The sequence below is a fragment of the Octopus sinensis genome, linkage group LG25 (assembly GCF_006345805.1).
Source record: "Octopus sinensis linkage group LG25, ASM634580v1, whole genome shotgun sequence".
In the NCBI taxonomy this organism is placed as follows: domain Eukaryota; kingdom Metazoa; phylum Mollusca; class Cephalopoda; order Octopoda; family Octopodidae; genus Octopus; species Octopus sinensis.
The window spans coordinates 730,224-747,093 of record NC_043021.1 but is presented as its reverse complement, the minus strand read 5'-3'; the positions used below and the strand labels follow the sequence as shown (position 1 = coordinate 747,093).

At 39.8% G+C, this 16,870-nt stretch overlaps 1 protein-coding gene across 1 annotated transcript; it reads right to left on the bottom strand.

Moving 5' to 3' along the window:
• Nucleotides 1–1,794: 1,794 nt before the first annotated feature.
• LOC115224445 lies at nt 1,795–12,757 on the bottom strand. The gene is made up of 4 exons (XM_029795348.2): nt 12,229–12,757; nt 7,654–7,826; nt 6,106–6,219; nt 1,795–4,965 (listed from the first exon to the last, which is right to left on the bottom strand). The coding sequence occupies exons 1-4, from the start codon at nt 12,496–12,498 to the stop codon at nt 4,911–4,913; spliced, it is 612 nt and encodes a 203-aa protein (XP_029651208.1). The 5' UTR covers nt 12,499–12,757; the 3' UTR covers nt 1,795–4,910.
• Nucleotides 12,758–16,870: the final 4,113 nt, after the last annotated feature.

Genomic DNA, 16,870 nt, shown 5'->3' with positions numbered 1-16,870 from the left:
TCACAAACACACTTGCAGAAATATGTACACACACACACATACAGAAATATGTACACACACTCATACATACATACATACAGAAATATATATCTAGACACACACATACAAAAATATGTAGACACACACACAGTAATTAATAAAGGATGTGTAAAACGGTGAAATGATTGAGAAAGAAGAGTGAAGCTGCAACAGAAGGGCCAGGGGGGGAGGCCTGCAGGGAAACAGGGTCAATTAGAAATGATTAAGATATAAAGGGGACAGAATAGGTAACAGGATGACAAGGGTTTATCTTTAAATCACAAAAACAACAAACACTCATTTACAATTCTTCGCCAAATAACTAGAAATGCTTGCAGAGTTTCTGAAAATTCTTTTAATAAAAAAAAAAAATAATAATAATAATAATAATGCTTTCAAATTTTGGCACAAGGCCAGCACTTCAGGGGGAGGGGATGAGTCAATTACATTAACTGGTACTTATTTTATTGACCCCGAAAGGATGAAAGCCAAAGTCAACCTTGGTGGAATTTGAACTCAGAACGTAGTATCAGGCGAAATACTGCTAAGCAATTTTCCCAATGTGCTAACGATCCTGCCAGCTGATTGCCTTAATAACAGTAATAATAATGGTTTCAAATTTTTGCACAAGGCCAGCAATTTAGGGGGAAGGGATCAATTATATTTCCCTCCCACTGCTCAAATGGTAAATGTAAGGATGAAGGGCAAAGTTGACCTTGATGACATTTGAACTCAAAATGTGAAAACGGATAAAATGCCAGGAAGCATATTGTTCGGTGAGGAAATGGCTCTGCCATAATAATAATAATTCTTTCTATTATAAGAATAAGGCATGAAATTTTGGGGGAGGGAGTAAAGTGATTACATCAACCCCAGTGCATAACTGGTACTTGTTTTTTTTTTTTTACCCTGAAAGGATAAAAGGCAGAGCCAACTTAAGTGGAATTTGAACTCAGGAAAAGTGTTAGTAATTTCAAATGTTGGTACAAAGACGAGTAATTCTGAGGAGTCACTCGCTTGTGTGTGTGTGACGTGGGTGACAGGACATTTGTATAGGGAATGTGGTGGACAAAGGTCACACATACTTTAGGAACAGAGGATTGATGCAGGGAGAGAAAAGTGGCCCTGTGGAGCCATCCAATTTATGCCAATGAGGGATAATCACTGTTAAGATGATGGTGATGATGAACAGGTGGAAGGGGTCACAGTGGTGACCACCGCACAGCAAATGCCATGGAATAAATAAAACAAAATAATATATTTCTGGTAACAAACACAGTTTTCATAAATTGTTAAAACTGTTTACAATGAGAACAAGGAGTGATTGCTAGAAATTAATCATTTTTTTTTTTAATTAATGTATTCTTTACCGAATATGTTGAGAAATTATTGAGGGACTTCGACTTGATTAAATTTTCAGAAATAAAATAAAAACATTTGCAGAAGCATTTCAAGTTATTTGGGAAGTTTTCAATTAAAAAGCAAAAATCAATAAATAATTTATTTACATTGGAAGATCAAGAATTTAGGAAAGAAAATATTTGAGGGGAGGGGCCAAAAATAGTTTCCAAAATAAAAGGTAAAAGACAGATATGTAAAGATGAACAGGTACATTGGAGTAGGTTGGGGCCAGGAGTAAAAAAAAAAGTGTGTGCATATGGGGACACACGGACACACGTATCTATTCATTGTGTGGAGAGAACTTCATCATCATCATCATTATTATTATTATTATTGATTGTTTAAGCTAACAGATGTCTGTCACAAAGTGATAACTAATTCACCAAATTAATTTTTCTTTTTTTTTTTTCTTTCAATTTTCCAAACAAAATCCTTTCAGATTATTCCAGAATCCACTTCATCGCTTAGCATCAAAGACATCTTTAGTCTTTAGACATCGTCAGCTATCTTTAGTCTTTAATCATTCATTTTTGTTATTTATGGCTCAGACAAACGCAGAAAGAGCAGGAAGCAGCCTCAATAACATTAACACAGCCTGAGATTATTTTGGATAAAAGATTAAGAAAAAAAAACCCAGTGAGAGAGAGTTTCAAGTTGAAACGAGTTGCAGAATGGAAGAGACGGGGAGGAGAGAGGTGTTGGGAAAATAAATTTGAATTAAAGAAAATAAAATGAAATGTTTAAGCAGCAGCAACAACAAGAAGAATCTTCCGTCTTTTGAAAATGTTGGATGTAAAGAAGCAAGTGAAGGAAAAGAAGACAGAAAGAAATTCCTTTCTCAACAAAGTTATTTCTGAAAAGTGACACAGGTGGAGGAGGCCTTCCATGAGGACCCGAAAAGGGGAGTCAGAGAAAGATTTGATCAATGTATGACCAGGTATATGCTCCAATTCCTGGGACAAGGCCTAAGGAGGGATGAGCTTGGTTTTCAAGTGAAAAGACAAGAAGAACATTTGAGAGTAAAAGACATTTAAGAAGAAGCAGAAAAGTAAATTCCAACCAGAACAGATTCCAAAAGAGGGAAGGTCATGGTTGTTGTTAACCGTTTCTAGCACACACCACCAATTGTCATTCTGATCATAGCTAAATGAAGCTACATTGTGCTCGGTGCCACCAGCACCTGGGGCTGACAACGGCTGACAGACCAAGGACAGATCCAGCCAGAGTAGTGTGGAATTAAACTGTCACAGACAATAAGAAAACTAAAAGGGGACAGACAAGGGAGTAAGGCAAGATAAATGATAATCAAGAAGCTAGAAGTCTCCCTCCCCCCCCCAATTTACAGTAACTCAATAGAAGAGTTTTCACCTGTTTGATTTAATGTTGAACTGATTAAGGAGTCGACAGGTAATAGAGAGCAAGGCCCTTAATAGGAGACACTTGCTGAAGAGCACATCTGTCAACAGGTCAGTGGATGTGGGACCTTTCACAACATGGCTGAAGTGAAAAAGGCTCTGGGATAATATCTGCACAAAGACAGGATGGTCACAGCTGGAAAGGCCTAGCCACAAGTCTGCTGCACATTGTCTGATTTGTGGTTCAACAACCATACACACACACACACACACTGAGGGAGCCCACACATGATTATTCAGTCTACGAGATATAGCAGCCAAATCTTCCTCGAATCACTCCCTACACTCTGAAAAAGAAAAACAGAAAGGCACATAAATGTTTGGAGCCAATTGATGGAAGCGCCACAACTGGAATAATTTTGATGTTCACATTTCATCACTCAACAGTCACAACTGACTTAAGATTAAACAACTCCAACAACACACATATCAACCCACATCTCACCAGGTGCAGGGAGCAATAAGATGAGGAGGTTGTTAATTCTCCAGATCTACCCTAAAGAGATTCTAGAATATCCATGAGGAGTAAATGGCCTTAACCAATAATTCCACCTGAGGACGTTTACAGGTGTGCTTTAGAAAATAACAGTGTATTGGGCAAAAATGAGTCATACCAGTAATTCAAAAGGGACCAAACCAATCTTGTCACATTCTGTATCACATTGAATCTCCTAGAGAACTACATTAAGGTACATGTATCTGTGGAGTACTCAGCCATTTGCACCTTAATTTCAAGAGCAAGCTGTTCCAGTAATCAGATCATCTGGAACACTCATTGTCATAACCAACAGTATCAGTTTAGAGACAAGAATTCCTGGTAAAGAATAAATTTCCACGAAATGGTTATGGTGACAGCAAGGTAGAAAATGGTGTTGAGATGAAGGCAGTGTAATGCCAGTGTGTTGGCAGTGTAACACCAACATGTTGGCAGTGTAATGCCAGTGTGTTGGCAGTGTAATGCCAGTGTCCTGGCAGTGTAATGCCAGCCTCGTAAGGTTCAAACGTTAGTGAGGTGATAGAATAGTGACTGCAAAGTGCTCACAAAGCCCAGAAGTCCAAGGATAGCAGACATTTAGTTCTTAGGCAAGAAATTTAACCCTACCTATTCCGATCCTTTCTGGAAACAGGAATAAAAACGAAAAGAAAGCGAAAAATAAAATAATTTAATAAGTTGAGCAATGACAATATTTCAGGGTTGACCTTAAATCAAGTCAGAACCAGAATATACTAAAAACATGTCACCAAAAGTGACCATCACAACCAAATATATTACAAAGACAAATATAAAAAACAATTTAAAAAAAAAAATTTGAAAAAGTCAATTATTTTGACAGGGGTTAATTTGGTGAGAGAGAGAGGTCAGCCTGGGGAGACAGGGGTCAATCTGGAGCAAAAAAAGCAAGACTGAGGAAATAGGGATCAGTTTGGAGTTATCTAGAATACATGATCCCCCAAAATACAGGGGGAAATTATAAAACAATATTGATTCCAAATTTAGAATATCAAATTATATATACTTAATATATAACGTTTTATATATATCTATATGGATAGATAAACATACATATGCATATACAGTAAATATGTATGTGTGTATGTATATATATGTGTGTGTGGTGTGTGTAGTGTGTATGTATGTATGTATATATATATATATATATATAGTGTGGATGCAAGTATGTGTATATATGTATATAGTCTGTGTGTATTTAGGGAGCATGGTTATATAAGCAACAGGCATAACTCAGTCTTCCATTCACGTCAACCAAATTTTTACAAAAATATCAAAAACAGAGAGAAAACCCAACTTTGTCTCCGTTTTTTCATAAAAAGCTTTCACTCATCTTGAGGGACTCAACATATCACACTCATCCTGAGTGACCCATAGCGCATTATGCTGAACTGGAGTGACTCAAAGTATAACAAATTCAATCTGAGTAACTCAAAACAGGTTATACTCAACTTGAGTAACTCAGAGGAAAGCACACTCAATCTCTATCTCTCCATGGCAACTATAAAGATAAATGAGAAAAAGAAAAGCAGTAACAAGTAATGACTGGTCTAAGGGAGAGAACTTCACACCACCGTCTGGAATTTCTTGGCCTGGTTGAGTCTTCTTGGAGACTTTTTCCTGTTTGAAGAAGAAGGAAAAAAAAAGAGAAAAAAGAAACAAGAATCAGCCAAAATTAGAAAAAAAAGAAGCAACAACAAGGAAAGCATTGAGAAAGAATTTGGTAGACTTTTCTAAGTTTGTTTAATTGAGATCGTTTGAATCTTGTGTTTAGCTTTAAAAGATATTTTGTTGCTGACAAATTAGTGAGATATGCAAGGACACACAAATATATATTTACACTCGCAAATACACTCATCAACACAAATATGTGTGTGTGTGTGTACATATATATAGTTACAAAATCTCAAGAAGAGACAGAGAAGTAACGTATACTAAACAGTAAAGCGAAGGTCCGTCTTTTTCAAGAGTCTGTTGAAAAGTAGTTGAATGAATCCCCACCAATGGAAAGAGCATATATACATTTCCCCCCATGCCAGCTCCATTTGTTTCCCCTTTATTAGTCAAAAGACACCTGTTGTTATTTTCTTGTTTGTATTTGTAATTGTGTAACACGTTCTCCGTTTTATTTTTTGTCTTTGTTGTCCAACACATTCGCTTGCTTTCTCACAAAAGATCGAATGCTCTAAGCTGAGACCTTTTGGGGACAACCAGATTTGAACAGTTTCAAGTGTAACTGCCCGAAACTGTAAGGACAAGGAGAGGAGGCCACAAATGACCCGACCTTGTTGTTTTCGTGTCCACCTTTGTATCTTATATCTGTCCAGATGTTTTATTGTCCTCTATTGCGTTTTTGTTATATATTTATATATACATATAGCAGTGCATGCACACTTTTGCTCACACTGGAAGTGTATAATATATATATATATATATATATATATATATTATATATACATATATTTATATATATATATATATATATACAGATATATAATTTTACGTTATATTTTGACATTTATGGGCATTTTTAAGGACCACGTCCATTATTCACGGTTTTTCACTATTCACGGGTGCTCTAGGAACGTAATCTCCACAAATACCGGGGGGACTACCGTGTGTATATATATTAAATATATTTATACAAATGTGCAAACCTATAAATATATATATATACACAAACACACAAATGCATACAGCAAATACATAGAAAACCACGTCAGGAAAAGAAAGAAAACAAAAGCCAAGATGCAGCCTCACCGTGCAGATGCCCGACTGCGCAGAGTATTGGGTGTCAGAGATGCCAAAGCTTGCATGTCAGAAGTCAATGCTTCCACTTCACGACGCAGTTTGGTTGGCGTTTCGATATCACACCTAGAAAAACAGAAAAATGGGAACGGTAATTTAATGACTAAAGCACTGGACTTGCCTGTGTGTGTGTGTGTGTTTCTACTTTTCATTGGTCAGTTTGTTTAGAGCAATGGTTCATCAATCCACCCTTCATGATACTCAGTCTATATTCTCTCTTTTTGTACCCTGAAAATTCACTCTGGCACCTTATCACTACCTTCTTCCAAGCTACTCCCACCCACCCTATACATAAGGGTAGCCATGTACCTCCTCTATAGCAAGGTACCTGTCCCGCTATCACAGTTCAGCCCCTCAGCACAGGGTATGGTGCCACCCCACACTTTACTGCAATCTGTTCCTTTGTCCTGTCAGTTATTTCGTGACTTCACAAGAGTCACAGAAACAAGTACCCAGAACCTTCTGCAAAATGGCTGGGAGCAGGAAGTCTTCCCAGTCACAGAAACCAAACCAGCATGGAAGGGAGACGTTAAATTATCACACACACACACACACACACACACACACACACCTTTTTATCTTTTACTTGTTTCAGTCACTAGATTGCGGCAATGCTGGAGCACCACCTGGAAAAATTTTCAGCTGAATGTATCAATCCCAGTGCTTACTTTTTAGAAGCCTGATATTTATTCTGTCAGTCTCTTTTGCTGAACTGCTAGATTATGGGAACATAAACACACCAGCACCAGTTGTCAAGTGTTGAAGGGAGACAAACACAGACACAAAGACACACACACACACACACACACACACACACATATGTGTGTGTGTGTGTGTGCGTATATGATGGGCTTCTTTCGGTCTCCGTCTACCAAATCCACTCACAAGGCTTTGGTCAGCCCGAGGCTACAGTAGAGGACACTTGCCCAAGGTGCCATGCTGTGGGACTGAACCCAGAACCATGTGGTTGGGAAGCAAACTTCTTAACACACTGTCACACCTGTGCCATATTTGTATATAAACCCTACTTTGCTCAGTGAGCAGCTGATCAGATCAAGTCAGACAGCCAGGTAAGATAAAGGGACACCTGTTACAGACAGGGACAACCCATTTTAACCGGGGAAAAATAATACTAAATCTGTATTTTCACTTTTTTCCTTATTCTTCTAAAAACAGACAATGTCTACAATCTTTTTAGACTGACTTAAAAAGGGAGACAGGGTCCCATAATTAAGGTTGTGAGCAAATTCAAGTAATGTCTCCCAAGTAGTAGATACTTTTTAAGGGGATGATATACATTAGGTCTAACGTGTTTTAGGTCTAACAAGGGACACTTTTAAGGCTAACTGTGCCACATTTAGTCTGGGGGTAAACAACATGGTTTAGCCCAATCTAATTGGAACCAGGCATAAAAGAAGTTATTATAAAAATGCCAGGAGTTGAAGACATCCAGGAAGGGTGGTCTTCATTAAAAAATACCAAGTCTGATAAAGTCCTCACCATTTGCGTTCTGCTTTGCGCTTCTCTGGGGTTTCAAAACTGAAAGGGGAATAGACGGAATTAATTCCATGCGTGCAGCGTGGTGGAGTCCGAGAAGCAATTCTCAAGGATCGGCGCCTGCCGATATCTGCCATGCTTCCTTGACTCATCAGTTGAGCAGTGGAAGAGATTTTCTGAAAAACATAAAAACAAAACCATTACAGTTACAACCACTGCCATCAACACCATCATCATCATCATCATCATCTCTACTGCCATTACACCACGACCACCACCGGTGGTTCTTCACAAACTTAAAATGGACAGCCACATGCACCACCAGTGGTACATTTCATAACTTGAGAAGATATTTTATTTTGGATCTTCAACATGGTTTCAAGGATATTTAAATAACATGAATGCTAAATATTAAAATTTAATTATGAAACATTGTAAGAATGCACGTAAAAAGCACCACCCGACCGTGTCCATTGCCAGCGCCGCCCTGACTGGCCTCCGTGCAGGTGGCACGTAAAAAGCACCATCCGTCCGTGGCCGTTTGCCAGCCCCGTCTGGCACCTGTGCGGGTGGCACGTAAAAAGCACCCACTACACTCATGGAATGGTAGGCGTTATGAAGGGCATCCAGCCGTAGAAACACTGCCAGATCAGACTGGGCCTGGTGCAGCCTTCTGGCTTCCCAGACCCCAGTTGAACCGTCCAACCCATGCTAGCATGGAAAGCGGACGCTAAATGATGATGATGATGATGATGATTTCTTTGTATTTATTAAACAGCATGCAATGTGATCAGAAATATGAGGCATCCCGGATAAGTTCCCAGTAAAAGGCTGAGACAGTTAACGAGTTGAAATATTACTGTAAACCCCATGTTTACTATTTTACTAGTATGGACCCCTCCAAAATCTGATATGGACTCCCAGGGGGTCATAAGGATATTGGCTGAAAAGTACAGCTTTAATCACCATGTGCTGTCATAACTGAATATTTCTTACATCAAGTTCAGTACCAGTAATATACTGTGATTTCAGCTGTGTCAAATCAAGACTGTGACAGGGGTTGGCTAGAGCTAGCTGCACACAACACTGCAATATTTCCTTGCATCATTTAAACCCTGACTCAACATTTGAGCCTCCACATGGCTGATTAATGTGCTAGATATGACAGTCACATCTCCCTCAAATTACACCTTACTGTTCTAAAAAGAAAAACGAAAACAGATGGACACATTAGATAAGGTATTCCTAGATACACATGTCCTTTAAGATAATCACTACCAACACCAACTATATGAGTTACAATACTGTACATTAGATAATGTAATCCTAAATACACTTGGTCAGAATAAAAGATGAGGTGGTCACGACTGGAACACTTTTGATCATAGGCCTGTGGGATCATTGCTCACCTAACGAAACAACAAACCAAATTGGCAGTAAAAATATTCCAAAATGTCTTGAAGTGGTAAGAATTAGGTGCCAACCGTTGATCCTTAAATAGTGATCACAGATGGTCATTTTGGTACAGCGGTTCTCAACAAGGGTCCATATAAGATTTTTAGGGATCCACACAGTAGTATATTAAGGGTCCATAAAATAATTTTGATTTAGATGTATTTATTGCAGGAAACAAATTTAGCTTCTGTTTCTAGCATTTTACACAGTCCAACTTGCACAAGTTAAGGTTTGAAAAAAAACCCCAAAGAGAAATCTTGAAAGAAGGATTTATAAAACTATGGGGGGGGGGGTCCACCAGAGTGAAACAGTAAATGGAAAGGACCCAGAGGTAAAAGAAAATGGTTGAGAACCACTGGTTTGGTAAGGAGGAGGTGGAGTCAAATGCCCCCCTCCCCCCTTGACAGCCCCACCACCTACCATTACTGGTATTGGCCAACATGAAGATGAGGAAGATGGTGTTCAACTGGGGTGATCTGCCACCACCACCCCAACTCTGCATCACCACCACCACCACCACCACCACCACCATTACAAACGGTTCTACATCCAACTGACACCATAAACACACAGATACTAATCTCTGCTCTCTCTTTCACACACACACACACACACATTCCCTCATATAATCACGTACATTCCTAAGATATCAGGTTCCCGTCCTTTAAAGAAGTCCATAGACACGGAGGGTGGGAGAGGCTGACTAAACACACACACACACACACAAAATACCTCAGCTGTATTATCACACACGCTTTCACACACTCATACATAACTGTAATAGCTGTATAATCACACACACAAAGACCAAATATAATAGCCATGGAACCACCCCCACCCCACCCCCCTACACAATGCTACCATCCCACTGAGGCCTATTATCTCCACAACTACCGCAAATTGTTATCTTCATCAACCCCAACATTACAGCCGCACCCATCGCCGCCGCCGCCACCACCACCACCACACAGTAGAAATGTAAGCAACCAATGAGAATCCTTGTCACCGATTTCAAACAGCGACGATCTGGCCTCGTGTGAAACAAACCACAACTGGCAGGACAGGAGTTCGAGCTACACCAATGCCAGTAGCCAGGGGTTGGTGGGGGTAAGGCAGGACACATCCCTTTATCTTGCACTTGTTTCACTCATTAGACTGCAGCCATACTGGGGCACTGCCTTGAAAATGTTTTAATCGAATGACTCGACTCGAGGACTTGTTCTTTTTTTTTTATCTTGGTACTTATTCTATCGGTCTATTTGGCCAAACCGCTAAGTTACGGCGGCGTAAACACACCAACACCGGTTGTCAAGAGTTGACACACACACATGCACGTCTGTGTGAGTGTGTTGTGTGTGTGTGTGTGTGTGACGGGCTTCTTTCAGTTTCCGCCCTCCAAACCCACTCACTTAATATAACCTTGGTAGACTGAAGGTTGTATTAGAAGACACTAGCCCGAGGTGCCGCCGCGCAATGGAACTGATCCCAGAACCTATGTGGTTTCGGGAAGCAAATTTCTTCCCATTCATTCGCGCCTATTCCATGTTCCACTTCTAAGACAGTAGCTTCGAGACGGTTGGACAGGACAAGCAGAACGTTTTCAAACTCTCTCTGAAACAGTAGCCAAGAGATGCTTGGCTGCGACAGACGACGATAAGAAATATTTGATAACACTGGAATGTATGTGTAACATGATACAAGACATGTCTCTCTCTCTCTCAGAGTAAAGTAGCGAGAGAATTCCAACAGCAAGGCAATTATTAACAGTCTCAGCTCCGTTTGTGTTCCCTGATAAACCATGTAACAGACATTTGACGGTTTCCATAAACAAACTCAACTAGAAAAAGTGTCTCCTGGGAATCCCTTCTGCCCTAAATTGGTAATGTCCAGGAAATTAGACAAAGTCTGTATCGAAATAATATCGATTCTGTCATAGCTGGTCTGTTGGAATCAACTTTGAGTAGAGGGAACAGGTCTACCTCATCTATTTTCTCAAAAAGAAAACCTCAGGACAGTGTAGTCAGTGGGATCATAGTAGAATTAAAGAATGTTCTGGCAGTTAATGGAATGACAAATATTAATATTTGTCATTAAAGAGTGGTGTGTGTAGTTCCTGTACAATAGAGTCGGAAATTATTTGGCGTGCCAAAAACCTTTTTTCATTTTTTTTTTTTTTTTTTTGCGTAGGTTTTAAGCACCAAAGATTAGGGCTCTGAAAGTGGAGAATGACTAGGAGGTGTGTATATGTCCCAAAACACATCCATAATTTTTCAGTTTTGATATTTTTCAAAAACAAGATTTGTTCTAAAAATGTAACGCATATTTTTGAAGAATTTATAATCTACGCTGCTTAAAACCTACACATCCGAAGAAATTACGGTAATTTTTTAAATAATTTACCGAAATTACTTGGGGTGCACTAAATAATTTCCGACTCTATTCTTTAGGAACACCCACACACAGACACTCGCACAATCTTCAAGTAAAAATTCCGTCTGACGGAATAATTCCCACAGCCTTTCAACAATTCCACCAATAAACGATTTAGGTAACAGGGATGGATATATTCGGCACAAAGATACGTAATACTAGTATAATCAATATATACACACGTAATAGGGGTATATTCGGGAGTTAAACGGTTTTGTTTTAAAATGAAAGACAAAATATTTAAAACAATATTTTAACATTTATATTCATCTAAAATATATTTTCCATATATATATGGATTCTTTTAATGTTGTGATACACGTAAAGGGTCTGATATTAACAATTAAAACAAAGATCAAAACTCGCGATATATATTTAACCCAACCGGACAATTGTTCGAAAGACTATTGATTCTTTCTTCCGTTATCCACCCGATACTATAATGACTTGTTTTGGCAGTTCTATGTCTACCCCTGTTTCTCGGATAGACATCTAAAGTGGATCCAGTTTATATTGTCCCAGGAACCGATGTTGCGGAAACTACGAAAGTTAGCAAATGAATCAACATAATTTAACGATTTATTTTCATTCGCAAACACACATTAGTCTCTCTTAAAATAAAATAAAGATAATTTTGAAAAAGCCACGTTTCCATATAAGACATAATATTTAAAAAAATAAAAGGTCACTCACCCTTTTTAGTGTCCCAACAGCATCAATGACGGTCTTTCTGACACTGGCACTTCGACTAAATTGGCAATTACCACCAGTGGGACCATTCCTGGCTCTGCTTTCGTTTTCAGCCTGGGTACATTGTGGACATTCTTCATCGATCCGGTCTTCGATCTCGGGTCTTTTCTTCACATATTCCGGGGTTGCCAATAAACGGTTTTCCTTGTCACGGAGAGAGAGGTACCGACGGCTTCGTCTTGTGGCTCGGAATGATCTACGCATATTTTCCATGTTTAAAGAATTAGCTTTCTTTTATTTAAGAAAGAATAATAATGATGATGATAAGTGCGTGATGGTCGTTCTAAAGAAACGGTTAGAATCTTCGGATAGAATATAAGATGTAATCGAAGAGGAACAAATAGGCGAGCTGAAGAAAGTGTCCAATAGTAAGGTGCTCTGCTGGCAAACGGTGAGGCGGAATGAATAAAAACGACGCCCGATTTCGAAATGAAATTATTTTTGAATTAACCGCCAACTGAGTAACGTAAGTCACGTGGTATAATAGCCGTGTTACATGTGAGGAGGGTGGAGGCGGCGGCAGAGGGAGGGGATGTTTTAATGGTGGTGGTGGTGGCGGGGGGAACGATTACAGTAGCGAGGGTGGAGGGTGGAGGTTTGACTATTAGGAAGTAGAGGGAAGTGGAAGTCAATGGTGGTGGTGGTGGTGGTGGTGATGGTATTTATAATCGTATTTGTGGTGGTGGTGGGGATAAAGTGGATCGGGGAAAGAGATTAAAAGGGAGACAGTAGTCACGTGATGTTTCCTGTCCGTTAGACCAGTCCATATGACACTCATTCCCCCCCCCCCCTGCTGCTCTACACCACCACCATTATAACTGACATAACCACTCCGTCTGCGCCACCACCACCATCACAACAACAATGCAACCGCCTTCCTCCCCCCCTCTCTCTCCCTCCAACTCCACCAGAAGGAACATATTTTCGTAACAAATTGATGTTACTAACAGAAAGAGAAGACTACAATTTGGGAGGGCTGTAAGTCGGTTAGCTCTCCCTTAATACACTGTCATAGAAAGGGGAGATGGCTGTGAAATTTTAAATCGGGGCAGACAAGTTACCAAGTTTAGTAACATTAATAAAGTTTTTCCCTTTACTAAAGGAGTAAGGTGAGGGGGGGACAAAATTCCCTAATATTGGGGTATGACTGGTATTTGATATTTGGACATATCTCTTAACAATCTAACCATAAAAGTTATCCAGGGACCTCAAAATAAATGTTCAATATTTCGTATAATTAAGGTGGCGAGCCAACAGAATCGCTACTGTGTCGGTTAAAATGCTTAGCGGTTTTTCTTCCACTTTTTACGTTCTGAGTTCAAATGTCGCCGGGGTCGATTTTGTCTCTCATCTTTTCGGGGTCGATAAAATAAGTACCAGTCAATCACTGGGGTCAATGGAATCAACTCCCCACCCCATCCCTCTGAAATTTCTGACCTTATGCCAAACTTTGAAATCAATATTTCGGACAAATTTTTAAACAAGTTTTTTATAAAACTGATGCAGACTTCATCGTCATCTCTCAATACAAGGGAGAAAGTCTGACTGTTTCACCTACAGGAGTTTAACTTTATTCCCCATCGCAGGGGAAAACCACCCAAGAATATTCTTGAACAGACTGGTGATAATCATTGCAGAACCCTTCCTCTCACCAGAGAACCAATCTGGATTCACAGCCAATAGGAGCACCACCAATATGGTAATTCTTCTTTGACAGCTTCAAGAGAAATATAGAGAACAGAACAAGGGACTAGATGTGACGTTTATAAACTTCACCAAAATGTTCGAAGCCGAGAGAAGGAGGAATGGCCTGTAGACAGAATGAACTGGATGTTCTCCTACTACCAAATTCCTCAATATGGTCATCAAGCTTAGTCAGGGTGGACCAGTAGAAACAAGAATCTTACAAAGCTCTTCGAAATACGAAATGGTGGGAAGCGGGACTGCATCCTTGCACCTACTCTCTTCTTTCAATATGATACTTGTAGTGACCACAGAAGACCTCGATGGAGAGAATGGTTTCTAGATGTGGAACTACACCAATGGCAACCAGTTCTAGCAAAGGTAACTGCAGTCCCCCATTTGAAGAAAGACAGAAAGAGTGTACAGAGTTAGAGCACTGTGTGTGTACACTTCCAGACCCAGTCCACCCTGCTGTACGGCACTGAGTCATACGGTACCTCCCGTCACAACCTCTTTTCACCTGCGCTACCTCTGCACCATTCTCAACATTCACTTGAATAACCTTGTTAGCAAATACTGAATCCTTCAACAGACTAGTATCCAAGATCATGCTACTAAAATGACAGCTGTACAAGGAAGGACAAGTTTCGAGGACTAAAGGTCATCACCTGCCCAACATCGTAAGATGAGCTGGACTACCCACCCGGGAACCACGACCAAAGGAAGTATACAAGAACTCTCCGAAGAAAAATAGTTAAATTTACCGTTTCTACGTCGACAACGTTTTACACACACACACACCACACACACACTTTCCTTCTACTATCCACCAACGCCCCCCCATCACTACAACTGACCTTTAATAGAATCAGCAACGCCCGAATCGGTATAAAAACCATAATCTCTCTCTCCCTCTCTCTCTCTCCTTCTCCCTCACTCTTTCTTTCTCTCTTTCACACAAATACACACATACAAACAAACGCACAAGCATCCATACAAACACATCCATAAATGCACACACACACCTCACAGATACAAACTTGTACATACATAAGTGTTGGTGGTGGCGATGCCGTTGTTGCTGATGTTGTTGTAGTAGTAGTAGTAGTAGTAGTAGTAGTAGCAGCAGCAGCAGCAATAGCAGTAGTAGTAGTGGTGGTGGTGGTGGTGGTGGTGTTAGTAGTAGTAGTAGTAGTAGTAGTAGTAGTGGTGGTGGTGGTGGTGGTGGTGGTGGTGGTAGTAGTAGTAGTAGTAGTAGTAGTAGTGGTGGTGGTGGTGGTTGGTGGTGGTGGTGGTGGTGGTAGTAGTAGTAGTAGTAGTAGCAGCAGTAGTTGTTGTAGTAGTAGTAGTAGTAGTAGTAGTAGTAGCAGTAGTAGTAGTAGTAGTAGTTGTTGTTGTAGTAGTAGTAGTATGTTTTATGTCGCCATCGGCGCTGCATAGGTATCTGTCGTCTGGCCATTCACAACTCTGGCTTTCACAATAATGTCATTGTACTTCAACTGGGGCGCAGCTCACAGCCAGACAATTGTCAACTGAAGCAGTGTTCAGGCGTCATTTTATGACGCATTTATATTTTTTCTTAGGTGGGGACATATTTGTAAACAAATAGTTTTTATTCCGCCCAGTTAAGAAGTAGAGTTATGTGAAATACTATGGATGGCGAGACGGATCAGATGCTCGCAGTAATGAGCTCGGAACAGTCAGAGCCTTAATAGAGTTCATTCGACTTAGACAGGATTTGAACACAGGGTTACCTACTTGCAAACAAATGTGTTAACATGTGACATTATTGACCGAGGTTACCGTGGTCTTTTCCGTAGGCTTTTCTTTCCACGGATAAACCTTATCTGCTTCCCCCTTTACACTTTACATCATGACATTTCTGTGATACACGATCCCTATTGATCGTTTCTTTTTTCTTTCTTTTTTTTTCTTTTTCTTTTTTCTTTCCTTTTTACGATCCCTTTTGATCGAAAACCTACACCACTTTATTTCTTTTCTCCCCAAAAAGAAAAGCTCTACTTTGTAATCTGTCCCGTCCATGTGCAGCCCTATGTGGCTAATAAAGAAACATTCTTCCGTTAAACAGAAGACTTCATGCTAATTAACTATGGTCTGTGTCAATAATTAACTTTTTAACTGAAAAATTTCGTGGTTATTCCAGTAATAATTTTAAGTATCTACCAAAAAATAGAATTGGTATTTTCTGCAAGTCACTTTGCCTCAATAGACATGACGAATCTCAACAAAAATTAGTTCCAAACACGACATTCCTCAACGAAACAGTTTGGTGCACAAAACTGCGTTGCACGGTTAAGGACAATGGCCTTTTGAATGGATATTTCTGGTTTCCGTCGCAAAAGGGTTTAATGAATTTAAACCGTTTAAAAGTGGAATAAATTCGTTTGTGAAGTGGGAGAGAGGAGAGAGAGAGAGAGATAGAGAGAAACAGACAGACAGAGGGAAGGAGGGGAGGGGAAACGGGAACAGGGAAGGGGAGATATAATTGTTTTTAGTTCATTCATTTTGTTCTTTTGTATCAGAACATTAACATGGATGCATAGAAGTGAGTTCTACCCTTACATGTTGTCATAATATAATCCAACAAAGCTTCACCTTCACGTTGATGTCACATCATCGTCATCATCATCATCATCACCATCTAATTCTTCACACCGCTACCTATTTAGTCAACAGCTTGTATACTGCCTCAGCTTTGTAACCTGTACCACTGATATATAAACATGAAGTTATGCCGTGACCAGGCATGCTTGAAACTAAAAAGTAGGTAAACACTCAGAGCTTCGTTTTGCCTTCACTGTTGGATTATGCAATGAGCTAAATTGCTTTTTTTTTTCTCTCCCTCTCTCTCTCTCTTTACAGACTTAGATCTACAACTGTC